At 40.9% G+C, this 17,657-nt stretch overlaps 1 protein-coding gene across 1 annotated transcript in view; it reads right to left on the bottom strand.

The window, feature by feature from the left end:
- The window catches only part of gpatch8 (G patch domain containing 8), a 28,534-nt gene extending 11,785 nt beyond the window's left edge, over positions 1–16,749 (bottom strand). The window contains 3 exon segments of the mRNA XM_054608342.1: positions 3,825–3,897; positions 11,289–11,366; positions 16,641–16,749. Coding sequence (XP_054464317.1) covers positions 3,825–3,897; positions 11,289–11,366; positions 16,641–16,685 — 196 coding nt within the window. The 5' untranslated portion in view covers positions 16,686–16,749.
- Positions 16,750–17,657: the final 908 nt, after the last annotated feature.

Genomic DNA, 17,657 nt, shown 5'->3' with positions numbered 1-17,657 from the left:
AAGAGCCAGCAAGGCTTTGAGCAGTGCTTAGAGTGGGGTCTGCATTGCTATGTGGCAGCAGTTTTTTTTTAACCAAAGTACACTAGAAAAAATGTGAACTGTGTTACATTTCAGTCTATCATGTGAAGGTAGGAGTTCAGCGTGTTACTACCTCCAACACTGCTTAAAGCCCCAGGTGAGTGTGACGGTTTTGAGGCAGGCAGGTGTGCACCTGGGACAAACATGCTGTGCAGGAGGGGGCAAAGAAACAGGGGGAGGAAGGGGAGCGTGTAACCATGGGGACAGAGACATTCGGGGGGTGTAGAAGGGTGGTGAGATTTTCCCTGTAAGTTGACTCTATGGCCCGGTCAGTAACAGACACACACACATCTCAGTCCCACATAATGACCACACACATACACACGAGTTTCACAGGTTTGGAGGAAGAAACAGGCAAACAAGCAGGGGGGACGGGGGGACGGACTCATCTACTCTGCAAGCCATTCAAAGTCTGAGCCGTGGTTACAGCCAATCAGATACCCGACAGCAGCAACGGAAACTCAAAGAGGAAAACATTAAAAAAAAAAAAACGTGGAGATGATGATTCTAGGGGATGTGATGGAATCATGGCTTCCTAAATCTACCTCGATTTAAAATGGATTTTTGGTTCTTTGTTCAAAATCGAAAGCACGTCATACTCTTTGTGCAGATTGAAATAAAGGTTTAGTGATTATGAAGCAAAGAGGAGGAAGCTGACAGAGGCCATTAGCCTACGGTACACTGTAAAAGGGTGTTACATTGAGGTCAACTGCAGAGTGGGAGAAAGAAAACACACCCACACACACACACATACTGACATACAGAGGGGATCCAACAAACCTTACCTAAAAAGGGGCAAAAGGACAAAAGAAGAATAAGAACAAAGTCAATACAGTGAAAAACTTAAAAAAGGGGACACATTGCTTTCACTTCAAAAACGTTTTTAAAAAAAATAAAACCTTCTCTTCTTGCAAGGACAGGAAAGGAGAGGAAGATTATAATGATTATCCAGCAAACTTCAACGAGATTCAAGGGTGCGATTGTGTTGTGAGCCTACACCCTAAGTGCATTCAAGCAAATTAGAGAAGAGATAGTGGGCTCCAGGAGTGGGCCGGTAATTCCTACAAAACAACTGGACTCACTTTGCCGCAGTCTCATCTGCCCACAAAGCAGGATGCTTACATAACCACACATACATCAGCGGTGCCAGCGGCAGAAAAAACAAGAGCACAGTCAGCCTCCTGCATCTTGCTCTCTCCTCCACACAGAGCACACATCCTTATCACATCAAATAGATTGCTATGCAGCTGTTCCAAGGCCAGATGGAAACATACAAGCGATGCGAACCAAATGCTTTACTCTTTATACAGCCTGCAAAGTATGAAGCAGAGTCCTGGTCTACTCTGGTCCCTGGCCATCGTCAGGCCCAGAATACCTATGAGACGACACCGGCAGCCAAGGCCATATATGTACATGAACAAGAGGTGCAGCTCGACAGCTCACCAATACACGCAATAAACATTTAACGTCTAAATGTCAGAACACAATATATCACGGCTCTTCAAATCAGACAATCTGGAGAGCGGATATAAACAAAGTTATTTACAGTTAAAACCTGCCTGTTGGACTATTTCCCCCCTGAAGAGCATAAATATGATACCACCTGAGACGCTGAAACAGAGGACAAAGGGAGATATTTCTTCCTCCTCCTCCTCCTCTTTTGGTCAGCAAACAACAACAAATTGCACCGCAGCAATCATCTGGTGATGTAAGCACACGTCTCCGCACAGTAAACCAGTTTTTTGTCAACACAATACTGTATGTTTTAATATCGTCAAGCACACAAGTCAAGAGTTCTCTTAGACAAAGTTTTCTGAGTCTGTTGTCCGCACAGACAAATTAAAATCTCATTATCTATACCACAAACACCAGGACACCAGCATGGACTTTTCGGTAATCTAACTATGCTGCCTACAAATTGAATTGAGCAGCACAACACGGATAACTTGCGTCTTTAGATTTACTTTGTGAATTTAAGCAACTCACTGACTTTGCTAGCTCTGCATCGGCCCTTATATGTTCACGTGTAAGACTGTAGCTTGTCTTGAGTACAAGAGCAAAATGCTGTGTTTCTAATTAAAATTCTGATATTGAGCCTGCTACAGCTGGGTTTACAGGGAGAGCAATGCACTTAAGCAGGAGTTGCAAATTCTGAAACAAAGAGAAATAAAGTAGATGAAAATGACAGCATGAGAGTTATAGAAATAAAGGATCTTAGGTTAAAATGGTAAGGGCCGAGAGGTGAGGAGGATAGACAAAACTAAATGCCAGAAATGATGAGCAAAAACAAGCTCTAGTCTTAGCAAACTGCCAGCCAGGACAGATCGGCCTGCCAGCGTTGGCATCACTCATGGAACGATGCTATTCATCACCCTCTGTGGATAAAGTGCAGGGAGGTGCGAGGCTATGAAGAGGGAGTTACAATAGTCAGAACAGTAGAGAGAATGAAGATGAAAAGAGGGCGAGGAGGAGACAGGAAGAGGCTCGGTGGAAACATGCCATGCTCTGCACCACTGCCTCCGAGCCTATGAGCCTATGAGCACAGCAGGGCTGAGCTAATGAGGTGCTGACGTGAGCCAAGACCAACCCACACACTCAGCTCTGTTCAGCCCGCAGCAAGTCAATATCAACCGGGCCATCCAATTACAGATGTCTTCAGAAAGCAAACCTCTTTCTAGTGGAAGGCTTTCTGCATCGCATGGAGTTAATTCAATGTGCAGAGCTCACGGAGCATTTCACTGCACTCAGAAGAGACGGCACGCCTTTGATCTTAAAATAAAGTAGAACACTTCTAGTGTATGGGCAATATTAATAGATTAGAGCAAATGTTATACAGACTCAAGAGATTTGGACAGAGATTTCAAGTCTTGTAAAACATTAAGAGACGATGCAAACAGACTCAAATCCAGACAGTTTTGTGTATCTTGGTCCGATGTCATTGCCACAGGGGTCCGTTCTGCAAATACAACCGGCCCAGACAAGACACGAGAAAGGTCTCGCATTTTTGCCCGCTAATTCAAGTGCTTTGCATTCCTGCTGGCTAACACGTTTGCTGGTTTGTGTTTCCAGAGTGAACCATGTGCTCTTCGTTACCACTGCTGCGTCACGACCCAGATGCAAAATACACGACCCATGCCTCAGAAGAGAAACAACATTTAGCTCCTGTAACCAAGATTGCTTTTTTAGGCTGATCAGAGGACGTTTGTTTACAACCAGGAGTTTCAGAGTAAGATCTGGAGAAGGTACGAGACTCATGTGTTGGCACATCAGCAATCCGAGTCCATAACCACGTTTTCTCAAAACTTGCTGCCTAAAACATAACTGTATCCAATTAAACTGATTTAGAAAGGGGGAAAGGCTCACTTGAATCTGAATTGCTGTAAACTAAATGCATAATTGAAAGACAAAGAAACGCTTCATTTCCCTCTCCAAAACCCCCCCAGGATCCCTGCCCTCAGTCTTAATCCTTTACAAGGCCTCCAGATCATTCTCCTCCCCCCTTCAAGTTTTGAGGGAACAGCAGCATGAGAGCGACAGGAACAGCTGGAATGACGTTTGTTTAAATCAAATTTACCCAGCAACAGACACAAAAGGAAAAAGATCAGAGAAAGAAAGAGAAAAGAAAAGCTGCCGGTTAAAAAAAATAAAAACAACCTGGATATGTGAGGGGGAAAGAAATGACAGCGTGGTGGCTCAGTACCGCCAGCATACATTGAACGTAGGTATACAGAAGAGTGATTCCTTACCCTGCATGGTTTTGCCAAGACCTTGCCCCAACTTCCAGCCATGTTTCTGAAGCAGCTTGTGTCCGATGTTATCCTAGTAGAGAGAACAGAGGAGAAAAAAACCAAAAATATTCCAATAATAAGAGGAGCTTTTCCCCGTTTGGGTACTGATCAAAAAACAGACAAACAAAACAAAAACAAAAATAAAAAAAACACTCAAATCACACCATCATCATCATCAGCACAGCCACCACCACCACCACCACCACCATCATCATTATCGTCATCCACATCACCTACAGCGTGTAATATCAGTGTCTTCCAGCACAAGGGGTTGTAAGGGGCAGGTGGGGGTTGGGGGGTAGAGGGGGGAGACTGAGAGAAAGGGTAGGCTTTCCACTATGATGAATACATGAGGCTATGTGTAGCCTGTACTCTACAGTACAACCTCCTACAGTGGGAGTTACATTTATATTTTTAAAGCAAAGATTTCTATGTTTTTTGGATGATTAAGATAACACATCAAGTCACATCCACTAACTTGAGAAGTTAAGAGGAGTGGGAGGAAGGAGGGGTACAATATATGTATCACACACGCATACATATATGGACCACTACAGAGCAAGGTCTTTGTACACATAGAAAAAAGTGACACAGAAACAAGGTATGGAAATCTTGCATTAACAAAACGAAGACCAGAAAAACTCCAAGCTTGCTGTGATTCCGTAACCATGACAAAAGGGGAGCACCATGAAACATATGCAGCTATCACAAAAAAAAAAAAATATATATATATATATAGCAAGAGGAAGAGACAGAAGTGGAGCTAGTGGGCCTTGGATTACCATTACAAGGCCCAGGGTGGACAGAATATGCACGCGTGAGGGGGTATGTGGGTGTGCGGGTGAAAAGAGGGAGACATTGTGTGCATGTAGCCCCATTCCATGTGCTACAAATATAGCTATTGTGCAAATTTTTGGACACCTCAAGCTTCTCTGCTCTGTTGTCAACGCTCTGGTCCCAACCATGTGCACACTTTTGATTTGAAATCATTATTAAAGACACCAATGCATGCCTCTAGTTTAACTTTCTCATAGATATCATTAGTATTCATGAATTAAAAAACGTACTTTATGGACGTTCGCCAAACTGCAAGGTCGTTTTTCGCCTGCATAGGATGAAATAACTGCAGGCTCTTCACTTTGAAGTATTCATTTTCTGCTTTTCTTTCAATACTAGTGATCGCTATGACAAAGTATACAAACGGTGTACATGTGGTCAAGATCAGGCGACTGACAATACATCAAAGAGGCGAGAGGAGGAGTGCGAGAACATGCACAACGGGAAATCCTAGCACACTCTGAGGGCTAAATGTACATGTCTGAGACTGTTATATCACTAGTATGGGTCAGCAAGAAAACGAAAAACATTAAGTGAAAGGCAAGACCGTCCCACCACTACACACTACAGTACATCCTCAAGCACAAATAAACAGGAAACAATGAGATTTCTTAATAAGCAGTGTTTTTTTCTGTTGTGATTATAACTATTCCAAGCTTTTCTAACATTCACCAGAGTGCTGCATTCTACCAAAAAAAATAAATAAAAATAAAAAATAAAAAAAATAAAAACATACAAACCAAACAAAAAAAAGGATATTTATAATCACAAAGAGTTTGACATCAACTTTCACAAACAGAAAGTGAAGAGGGTTTGGAACAAAACAGCATGCAGCTTTTTGTTAGAGTTTTAACAAAAAGGGTCGTCGGTGTTAGTAGCGCACTGTGAATGGCACACATACAGAAGGGTGGGGCGGGGTGGGTGGAGGAGGGCCGGGTGAAACAAAACTTCCAACTTGTGTTAGTTTTTTGGGGCTGGGTCAGGCACAGAGAGGAAGATGATGGCTCAACGGGGCTCATTTAGTTCTCTTTGAGGAGGTTCAGGACAAGGGGGGGGGCAAGAACAGAGCAGGCTGAGCCATGGTGGAGGTGAGTTTTGGGGGTGGTGGAGGTGAGCTGGGGTTGAATGGGTTAGTGCATGTGATGGGGAGTGGTGGTCACATACACAGCACACGCTGCATCTCCGCCCACAAGGTCTCATGAGGAGTATATTTGGATTTTAGTGTTTGTGGTTCAGAACAAACTGTTGCCTTTCTTTTGCCCTCTTTAATATTTCTGCAAAAAAATAATAACTGATCACTATCACGGTAACTGTAATAAATCTATCCGAAAACATCTGGCTGATGCTTGCCTCCCAAGAGAGCGAGGCTAAATAGCTTCATTTCCCGTTTGTGTTGGATTTTTTTCTCCCCCGTCCATTTCATGGACGTATGAGCTGTGCTTACTCTGTGCGACTGTCAAATAGTTTCCGCTGTAGACAGAGATAAGAAATTAATCTGTGCTCTGCCTCACGTGGTGGAAAACAGCCTCCCTGTATCACCTCATAACTGGGACAGTAAAGGATATTCTAACATGCCATCACTGTTTTTACATACCCAGTATGGCCGACAGTATCTGTTGTCCCTTTAAATTCAGTGTGTGTGAAAACACTGCAGAATGTGCTGCAGTGAACGCCTCGCCTCCCACTGACATTGGGTATGCTTCTGTCCCTTACTGCAGCATTATGGTGCAACACTCATAGTGAACATTTATATTGATTTGGGGGATTAGCTGATCTAGGAGACTTGGAGAAAGGAGGAGAATAAAATGCACCCTGAACAAGCCGGATAATAAATACTCCTGTTAGCTGATGTGTTTATTTAAGTCTGACTAAGGGATGTATAAAGTCTGAAAGCTTAGAGAATATAAGCCCTACCTTAAATAAAATGGGTTTCCTCTTCCAGTTCTTTTTTCTATCTCAGTGAGATTTAAAAATAAATAATACTAAAAACAAGAAGGGCAGGTTGGATGAGGCATCAGTCGCAACTGCTTACTCTAATAAAGAGATTAGTTCAAAATGGGCTCAGTATTAGAGGACGGAGATGAGGCGCAGACTGCGTGTTGACCTACAGATGAGTGCACCAAAAGAATAGACAGACAGACGGATGAAAGCAACGACGGCGAGTCCAACAGCAGTGCAAGTGGAGTGAAGGCATTTCCATACGAACCTGGCTTTAAAATACTGGGCTGTCAAAAAAACAGTCACACGTGACACAACGTAAGAAACCGGCCAAAACGCTGCAAACTGCAATTCTGCTAGCTTTCTCTTAAGTTTTACTTTAAAAAAATGCAAATCTCTCTCTCTGATTTTAAACAAACATAATACTGTATACAAACAGAAAAAAGGTAGGCATGTCAATAAATCCACCAACTGACTGTTAATACAGGAGAAAGAAAAATAGAAAATGTTATCCAAACAAAAGAGATCTACAAGAGGGGATGTTTTTATAAGAGTGTGCATTGTGCTATAATCGGCACAGTGCATGGCAAAAAAAGTATGGGTAAGGGAAGTGATATGCAGGGGACCCCACCAAGAGACCTCAGAGTGTTTAGGAATCAGTCTATGCTGCCATGTACATGTGCAGAGTACGGGTGTGTTTGTGTGTCCCTGTAAACAGGCATAAGCATAATAATAATAATAATAATGCACTAAATTAACCCAATGACATGTTTTATGTAATCTTCTTTTGATGACTGCAGATCTGAGCTTTTTCATGTTCTGAAAAGAAAACTGAGACAAACCCTTTAGGGATCTCTCTTTGCAAAACAAAGTGGGCTGCTGCAGTTACTCATCATCCTCTCTCGGGTCCCTGAGGAATGTTTTTTTGGTCAGAGCTGGTGTAGGACACGGATCGCTGTCTGCTGCTCCTCCTTAACTCTTGCAGCTCCGTTGTGTTTGGCGCTCTGCACATTCCTGCAATGCAGGTGTGACTAAATGGGAACAACTGTCTCGTGCATCAAGAACCAAACGACTAAAACAGAAGGCTCCTCCTGCCTCCCAGTTTATGGAGATGAAGTGTGGATGTGTCGGATTGAACGTGAGGGGATTAAATATTTCATCAACTAAGTGATGGGGAGAAATGACAGAAGCAGAGTCTGATTAATATAGATGTTTAAATATAACTTAAAAATACGTACTTACCTTAAATCTGATGGCCCAAATCATCAACCGGAAGTTTATCAAAGTTAATAAAAGTCTCCAACGTCTTTAAACAGAGACCTTTAACCATCGCATTCCCACTGAGTTTGAAGCACGGTTGGCAGACAACTAGTTCTGGTTACTTGTTTTATTATATTTTCGTTCCATTGCCCCCTTTAAAAAGAACATTTGGAGGGCCTCAGCAATGACCTTGAACCCATCCCCCCACTGCTGCTCACTGGATTAAGCCTGGTGTTAAACAGAGAGCTTGCAGTGTAAAAACGAGGGTGAGGATTATAAAAATAAAAAGAGTGGTGTGACCCTTTTCTTGTGTTTTTCTTTGCACATTATTGGTGTTAGACATCTAATAGACAATTATAAGTGACAAACAGCTGTGTCACATAATGTCTGGCTGTAATGGAAAAGGCTACACATTTCCTAAAATGTCTCCTTTCTGTGCCACTTAACGTAACCAAGGTACAAGTTGGATAAAAAGGAATACACAACAAACGCTTGACTATGAAGAAATCTTCCTGCGTGGCCTGTATACCGGTGTGTCTTATATTTCTGGTGTGTATGTGTGGTGTCTGTGGCTCTGAGGCTGCCCGCTGCATATCGCTCTGGGACAGGGTCGGGAAGGGGAGGAGGGGAGGGGAGTTGGAAGGGACTGGAGAGGGGGGAGGGCGTGGGAGGGATGAGTCTGGGAGGAAAATCGTAGTAGGTGATTAGGACAGAGTGTTGAGATATAATAGTACTGAATGCTATCAAGTTAACACATGCAATGCAAAAACAATGTTAGAGAGAAAGAGCAAAGGCCAAAAAGGGGGAAAAGACAGAAAGAGAAAAAAGATCCCAATAAAGTACCACAGACCTCTAGCTGCCTATAGATCACACACAATAAGTGGCAGAGGAGGGGCTCCGAGCAGCTGGGCTGAAGCTTTCACTAACGGATCACGGCTGTAACATGTGTTGAAAACTGCCAGATGTTTGCACTACTACGGAGGTTTGTGTCCCTAACAACATGGTCACAGACTTTATGTCTTAACATTCAATGTAATGATCTAGGTATGCGTTTAAGTGCAGTGTAAATCATACCTGGAAGACTTTTTTTGGAGGCCAAGCAGTTGTAGATAAATGTATCTTCTTCTGCTGTGAGGCATCTTTGCTAGCACGTTGGTACATGCTGCCTCTATAAGAGGAACTGTGTCATTTGTCAGGTGTCACCAAATCCTCTAAAATGATCTCCAGGATTCACAGTTTTTAAATCGGTGGCAAACTTTCGTGGTTACTTGCCTGTGGATGAAAAGTCTGCCACCTTCTTCTTTGGGCATGCACTTTCCAAAGAGACTATGTTCAGTGTGTGTGTTTCTTTTTCGTTCTCTGATTTGTCTTCTTTTTTTTTGTGTGTCATGCTGCAGCGCGGCCCTCAGCGCCCCTCCATAAAATAATAGCGCAGGAGCTAAAGAGCCACTCAAGCCAGATGAGCAGGCCGCCTCTCTCCCCCTCCACCACCCACACACAGTGGGGTGTTTGTGTGCCTGTGACAAAGTACGTAACACATAAAACTCATTGTGGATATAAAATTGTAATATTCTTGGTTCTTGAGATTCTAGCTCTACAAAGCACATGTTCAGGCTACAAATATGACCATAAAGTGTGAAAAATATATGTAAATGGTGTTTTCAAATTATGCTATCAACATGGCCAGCAAGGGTGACTATTTTTTTTCTGCTGCCGATAAAATTTAAGAAATACAGGCCTGGTAACATTCATAGTTAGGCTACAGCTCTTACCACTGATATAAACATTATTTAAAATATTTCTTTTTAGATGTAAAAAAGATTTTAGGTTGCGAGACTAATCTATGTCCACATATGTGTCAATTGATGAACATATGTTTTTTTATTTTTCTTAGCCAGCTATTGTTTCCGTTGTTAAATAATTTTTTTAAAAAGTATTTTTTTTATTTCATAAGCCTTAAATGTTGAATAACGTATCCTTGATCATTATCATGGCTGGCTTCTGATTAAGGAAAAATATTGCATGCCAGTTTTTCATATAAATGTTCAATGCATCTGTTTCAGATTGGGAAAACAACACCATTCTTTTTGATCTATACCAGGTTTACTGATCCTAACAGATTGGCTCTAAAAGCACATCTGTATCGTTGAGGAGAGGTGACCTGACACTGAGCAGGTATGCAGAGTTTGGGCCTGCTCACCACTGTGCTTCAGAGACAGGGGGGATGGGAAGAGTAGGAAAGACAGAAAGAAGTGAGCTTCCTGCGCTATTATCTTTGTGCCTCTTCAGCGAAAAATGCAGTCCCAGTTGCACAAGCACCATGCCAGCACAGAATGACAGAGGGTACTGTACACCGAATCACTGTGTAGTAGGGAGGGAGCGAGAGAGAGAGAGGTAGAGAGGGAGAGAAAGAGTATAGAGGTAGAGTGTGACAGTTGTGAAACAGAAAGAGAGAGAGAGAGAGAGAGAGAGAGAGAGAGAGACAGTCAGAGAAGCGTTACAAGGACCCTAAAGATAGGAGTAAGAAAGCAGAGCGTGCAAATACAAACCGGGTCATTGCTGCTTAGCTAATAGGGGGGCCAATTCGCTGCAGGAGAGAAATGTCGAACACCCCAAGTTGTGTACAATAAGATAACTGTCCTATAGACACAAACACTAACACATGAATTCTAAAGCTACATAGACACACTCATTCAAACACAAATGTAGCCATTCACACCATCTTATGTGCGTCCGCTTGTTTGCTAAACGGAGTGGAATAAGCACTGCCACCACTTTTTATTAACAGAAATATTAATGCCACGGCAAAATAATCAGATGTATGAATGTAAACTACCTAAAATATCAGGCTGTTTTTAAATCCAAATCTGCCCTGCAAGTGTATTCTTGCTTTAAGAGACTCCCTCTAATCTATACATCTAGTATTCAGAATAAAATATTGTCATTACCAAATATCTAATTTGTTCTGAATGATAGAGAACAGCCATAAGGACAGTGCTTTATCCACTCCATGCTTTCAGAGTCATCTCATCTCATAGTGCTAAGATGACTAACAGTGACTAATGAGAGACTGGTCAAATGTCTATCTGTAAGCTGTACATAAAAACAGGAGGATCTAGCATTTACATAATCATTTTAACTGTCACACAGGAAATGGAGTAGGCAGAGGACATGGGAAGTGGCAGGGACTTAAAACGGGGCATTAATGGCACATGAGACAGGTGGTTCTACAGGTTAGGTGGCAATTGTGTTTAAGAAAACACTGGATGCATCTAGACAGAATGAATGGAGTAAAAAAAAAAAAGGTGTGGGTTCTTATTCCTCCCTGGACCAATCATCCACTCTCACAGCTGGTCCAATGGTGCGGGATGATGGATGCAGCCTTACCGATTCGATGGGCTTGTCCAAGGACGCCTGCTCCAGCTCCAACTGGCCCTCTTCATAATGGTCAAAGTGATTCCCACCCTGAGAAAGACACATTTAAAAGATTATTTTAGATGTATATTCGCTTTCTTGGCTGGTAGAAGGGGCTGAATTTTTGGGGGATTGTAGGGCTGGGTAATATATTGATATTATATCAATGTATTGATATGAAAATAGACATTTTCTAAGATTTTGAAAATGGTAAAATTGTACATGTTGTCTTTTCCAGGTTTTAAAACTGTTCAATCAGAATCAGAATCTGTTTATTGCCATGTACGTTACACATACAAGGAATTTGGCTAGGTAATTAATTGGTGCGTACAGTAAATAATAAAGTGCAATAATAGACATAATTAAAAAAATAGAAATATGAAAATACACAATAAATTGTCATCAATGTCATCGCAATATGTCAAGGTATTTGTTCAAAAATATGATATTTGATTTTCCCCATAACGCCCAGCCGTAGTCGATTGAGAAATAAACACAATACTTGATATGAAATGAATCTATTATAAACCTAATATGGTTGGGTATTTAGGGAATTGGTTTAGACAAAAAAATCTGGAAAATCAGCTCCATGCATCGGAGTAAAGAAGTACACACAGAAGGTAAATTATGACAGGAAATATGTGACTCTGTTAGTCCCATTGTCGAGCTGTCTTTATATGAAAGAGCCTTTATTTTAATGTTTTATTATGACTTTCATTTTGGTTAGCAAATGCATTAGTTGATTCAAAGCTATGATTGAAAATATACTTGACAAGAGTTTTTTTTCCCCCTCTTTATTCCAGGAGTGACGGCAGTGAATGACGACTTCCTCCTCAGGCTATTTGTTGTCTCAATTTGAAGCATAGCTTTACTTGTACAAATGTATTTTTAAGTCTGTGCCCTGGGTGGGCCAGAGAGTGAGTAATGGTCCTGCAACCCCCCCCCCAAAACAAATAAAAATAAAAAAAAGAGTGTGTTTATACAGCAGTTTCTGCTCTGGACAGATGGCTTCCTCTCTGTAGCAGCAGAGGAGAGACGAAGGTCATGTTTGCGAGTCTGTTTTTCTGACCGTTGAACAAGCAGAAAACTGAGAGATTCCAAAAATAGTCTGCGGTATATTATTTACTAGATGCTTTCAGCTACTATCAATATGACACGTCTATTTGAGAGATGGAACTTGTACAACAGGATATTGGCTTCCTATCATTGTGGACTTCTTGCTTCACTGCAAAATATTGCACAGTCTACAGCTGCAGAACAGTGCAGCAGACGTTACTGTTGAAAAGACAATGCTAACATGGGCTGGGCCATGAAAGAGGCTTACGCCCCACATTCTCTAGGGGAATCTGGTTTTGCAGAGATAAGCAATTACTCACATCAGCCCACAATAATGAGGTGATTTGATGGCACACTGGAAGTCATTAATTCAGATGAGACTGGACCCCTCATCAGCATGAGTGAAGCTGGGGATTATGACAAGGGGAGATGCAGCAGGAAGAGCAAAGGATTTATTTATGAACAAATCAATGGCTCCTTGCTCTTCCAGCGACATCTCTCCTCCTGCTGACTCTCTGCTCGGACCACTTAAAGAGCTATCAGCACAGCCCCCATCCACCACAGCGACTTCTTGTTTTCATTGCTGCTTCCTCAATACTTCATAAAATGCCTAGTGCGTTTCTGCAACTAAAGATTAGCTGCACGCTAAAGCTCCAACAACAACGTTTTAATCAATAGAGCAGACAAAGCTGTTGGACTGGTTGTGCTGTGGATATTAGGTAGACCGTCAGTGGGTGTTTCCTGCGCCGTGTTGCTTGGCAGCAGGCTTTAGTCCATAGAGTCACAGAGAAACTTTCTGAATACTGAGCATATGAATGCCTTTCGCAGCAGATCTCACACACACAGAGCTCCACTGTGCCGGCCTCAACAGACTCATTCAGACCACACAGCAATTCACCTCTCTCTGACCAAAAAAAAGCAGAATACTAAGTTCCCATCGGAGAGCAACACAGTGCATTGAGAGGATCACACACAAGCAATTACACATGCTTAGACCTGTAATGGGTTTCATGCATGTCTGGTAATTCACCTATTTCATCAAAGCATTTTTGAGGAAAATAACCGACTGCTTCTAAATCGAACAGCTATAGCAAATTGTAGCAAAGTTCCAAGCTATTCCCCTTCAACACCAAATGACCCTCAAAAAGCTTTCAAACCAAGCCAGAGCATCACTGGCTCCTTGTTCAAAAACACTTATATGATGTGGGCGTAAGTGAAAGAACAGAAAGCTGTCAGAAAAATGAAAGGGCAAGGGGCAAATCATTCATCTATGCCCTTCCTCTGACCCTGAACATCACTGTTGAAACAGCGGTTCTTAACTTCCTTTACACATCGCTGGAGACAAAGCACACACGGTCACACAGATCAATGACAATGATCGGTGTGGCATCAATTTTTGTCACCATATATGTTCACTATATAGTAATTATTGGACTTTTCTAATTGGACAATGTGATGTGGGAAAAACAGTTCCTGGAAGAGATGTTTTGAAACTGCATGACTGGAAACAACAGCCCTCAGGTAATGCCAAAACTCGTCTGAAGTTTGAGGCTGGTTTTATTTGATAAAACCTCTCCAGATTACTACATAACACTGTATTTATATTCAGAATGGACAGATTTTGACACATTATCCCGCTTCTGAGACGGCAAGTGCAGCAGAATGACACCTGCAAACATACTTAAGATGTTTCACTTGAACTGCCAGTTGGTGGACTACACAAATAAAAAAAGAAACACGTTCGGCGGCTTAAAAATAATCATGGACACAAAGTATGACTGATGCTCGGGTAAAGCAGGGAGATTATAATGTCATCTGAGGAATTTGGATGAAAAATAACTGATGAGTGGCAGAACAAGGTAACCTAACCCTAACTACCAATATGGATTCATGTTATTTTTGTCTAATCAGTTTAGTTGTGTTTGGCTTTTACTGGGTGCGGTCAGAGATGACAGATAAGTAAGAGACAAACAGCTTAAAGCGAAAAACAAACAGCACTACGGTTGTAAATATAAGACATGAAATTAGGTAAAAAATAATGACATTACTGGGCAAAAGGGACGGATGTATTTGTACAATAATGGATGGAATCTCCTAGTCACCTGCTTTGTTTGTTTCCAGTGAAGAATACATTTAACTCGCATTATAGAAACAAACAATATCTAGGTGAGCTAAATCAGTCTGGCAACATTACAACTACATAAACAGCGATTAAATTATGTTTTCTATACAGTATGTAATCACACACAAGTTATAAACAGATTAACATTATTTTTAATCAGCTATTAGTGGCAAAGAGCATGTTAATCTACAAATGGTTTAGGACCAGCCTACATTATTATTATTATTATTATATTCCTTTATTGATCCCCATGGGGGAAATTCAAGTGTTGCAGCAGCTCAACTACACAGAATCACAGACTTCCTGTTGCTCTATGTTCCTCCACCAACACGTAGATCCTCCACTGCTGGTTTCCTAGTTCCTCAAAACCTCTCAAAAAGGAAAATTGGACGTTCAGCCTTTTTCACATATGCTCCCAAACAGCCTCCCCAAAAACATCAGAGAGGCATCCTCAGTTGACACTTCCAAGCTTCAGCTAAAAACACATCTATTTCGCCAAGCATTCTTCAATAACATATTACCTGTACCATTACGCATATTAGCTTTGCTTCCACCCTGAAGCCCTTTTTGCTTTCTCGCTTTGCAGGTTTCCATGAATCGTTGTGGTACCTGGACTGTGGTTGTGCCTTCAGCTGTGACCCGGCTGACACCCACTGCTACTTCCATTATTATTATTAGTCACATTACTATTACCTATTTCATAATTATAATTCTACTATAATAATTGCTGCTGTTATTATAAGTAGTCTTCATGTTTTCCTTCCTTACTCTACTTACTACTCTTATTATATGAATTTATGTCATATCCATTGAATGTGTTGTATCTCTGTTATGCTGTTCATTCTGTACACATGACATCTATTGACTTCTGTCCATCCTGGGAGAAGGATCCCTCCTCTGTCGCTCTCCCACAGGTTTCTTCCTTCTTTCTCCCTGTTAAAGGGGCTTTTTTAGAGGAGTTTTTCCTGTGAATGTGAGGATGTCGCATGTGTACAGATTGTAAAGCCCTCTGAGGCAAATTTGTAATTTGTGATTCTGGGCTATACAAAATAAACTGAATTAACAGCGCTTAGGTGCCCTCCACATACAGTACCAGTCAAAAGTTTGGACACCTTCTCATTCAATGTTTTTTCTTTATTTTTTCTACATTGTAGGTTAATATTGAAGACATCCAAACTATGAAGGAACACATATGGAATTATGTGGTAAACAAACAAATGCTCAACAAACCAGAATATGTTTTATATTTTAGATTCTTCAAAGTAGCCGAATGAGAAGGTGTGTCCAAACCTTTCACTGGTACTGTATGTCCCAAAACTATCCCTCAATTGATCCTTTATGTACTCAATCACTTCTATGTATAAACCATTTTTAAATGTTTTTTCTGTTTTATTAATATGCTGACATGTCCTGTTGTTGTTGTTCTGTCCAAACATGTTATTCTGTGACTATTTTCTATTTATTTATCTTTTAATTTGCACTTTGAGCTTCTTAAGTCTGTATGAAATGTGCTTTATAAATAAAGATTATTATTATAATTACTCATTAATCATGCCTCACACTTGTATTAAAATAGATATTGGAGCTATCTGCATGTCATATCATTAAATATAACTATACAACATAAAGCTGGGTGTAACTGGGTAAATCACAGGTTGATTTCTAGTTGTCAAAATGATACAGCCATTTCTTGCTAGTGCTACAAATGTGCGTACCAGTTAGCTTTAGCTGCGTGCTAACGTTAGCCAGCTAGCTAGCTAGCCACAGTTAGCATATGTCGATAAACAACCACACTACCCAAGGTCACCAACAAGCTAGTTTGATCTTAATGTGTGTTATTGTTGTTGCTTATTTAAGAGAGGGTTGTGTCGTGTGTGTAAGGCATGACAGGAACTAAATATATCTCAAATATAACACTGAGAAGTGAGGGGAAGCAAAGAGCCGCAGTGCCGCTAGCGTTAGCCTAGCTAGCGTTAGCCTAGCTAGCTTGCAGCGCTAGCTAACGAGCGTCATCCGAGAACGAAATGCACGAGGCAGTCTGCAGTAACTTAAAGCCTTTCGTGTTATTCTCCTCGTTTAAGTGTTAAAACCGCAAAGAGATGCTACAAACGAATGCACACGGTCGGTCGTCGAACATGCATTTTTACCTGGAAATCACGCTCTTCGTTGAACCTAGAAAACCTGTCGGCCATTTTCTGAACCGAGCAGCAGCTTCGTCTGCGTGCGACTGGATTGCGCGCTGCAGGATGAAGAAGCGCTCAGAGACGGAGCGATGCGGTCATTGTGACTTGACCCCTTCACGAGCAATAACCACACATATGTCACAGTATCACACATGGGGATGAACTATGTTAGTGCTGTTATGTCTGTCATTTATGCACAGGTGTATAAATGTGTATTTCAGTATATTGCATTTAATGGCAGAGTGTCTATTTCACCTTGTTTTTTGTGATTTTGATTAATTGCATATTTGTGTGGAAAAGTGCACCAGTAAAGCACAGCAGTAATTAATGCACATCCTGCATTATTATCAATCAATTTGAAATTGTTAAATGTTAAGAATCTTGTTATTAGATCTTTGTTATTCTACCTTATATTGTTATTCCAATAACGACAAACTAACTGAAGTACTTTAAGCCTACAAGCATTTTATTCATTATTTAATATTTTTGTTATTCATGGCTATGGTTATTCATGGCCAATAAACACTAGTTTTTGTTAATTTGATTAATTGCATATTTGTGTGGAAAAGTGCACCAGTAAAGCACAGCAGTAGTTAATGCACATCCTGCATTATTATCAATCAATTTGAAATTGTTAAATGTTAAGAATCTTGTTATTAGATCTTTGTTATTCTACCTTATATTGTTATTCCAATAATGACACAATACATGTGTATTTCAGCATATTCCACTTGTTTACAATGTAGACCCACAGGGGCAGAGTGCCTATTTCACCTTGTTTTTTGTGATTTTGATTAATTGCATATTTGTTTGGAGCACAGCAGTAATTAATGCACATCCTGCATTATTATCAATCAATTTGAATCTTGTTATTAGATCTTTGTTATTCTACCTTATATTGTTATTCCAATAACCACGAAATAAATGTGTATTTCAGTATATTCCATTTAATGGCAGAGTGCCTATTTCAACTTGTTTTTT

The sequence above is a fragment of the Anoplopoma fimbria genome, chromosome 11, assembly GCF_027596085.1.
Source record: "Anoplopoma fimbria isolate UVic2021 breed Golden Eagle Sablefish chromosome 11, Afim_UVic_2022, whole genome shotgun sequence".
NCBI classification, from domain to species: Eukaryota; Metazoa; Chordata; class Actinopteri; order Perciformes; family Anoplopomatidae; genus Anoplopoma; species Anoplopoma fimbria.
This window is presented reverse-complemented; position numbering and strand designations above follow the sequence as displayed.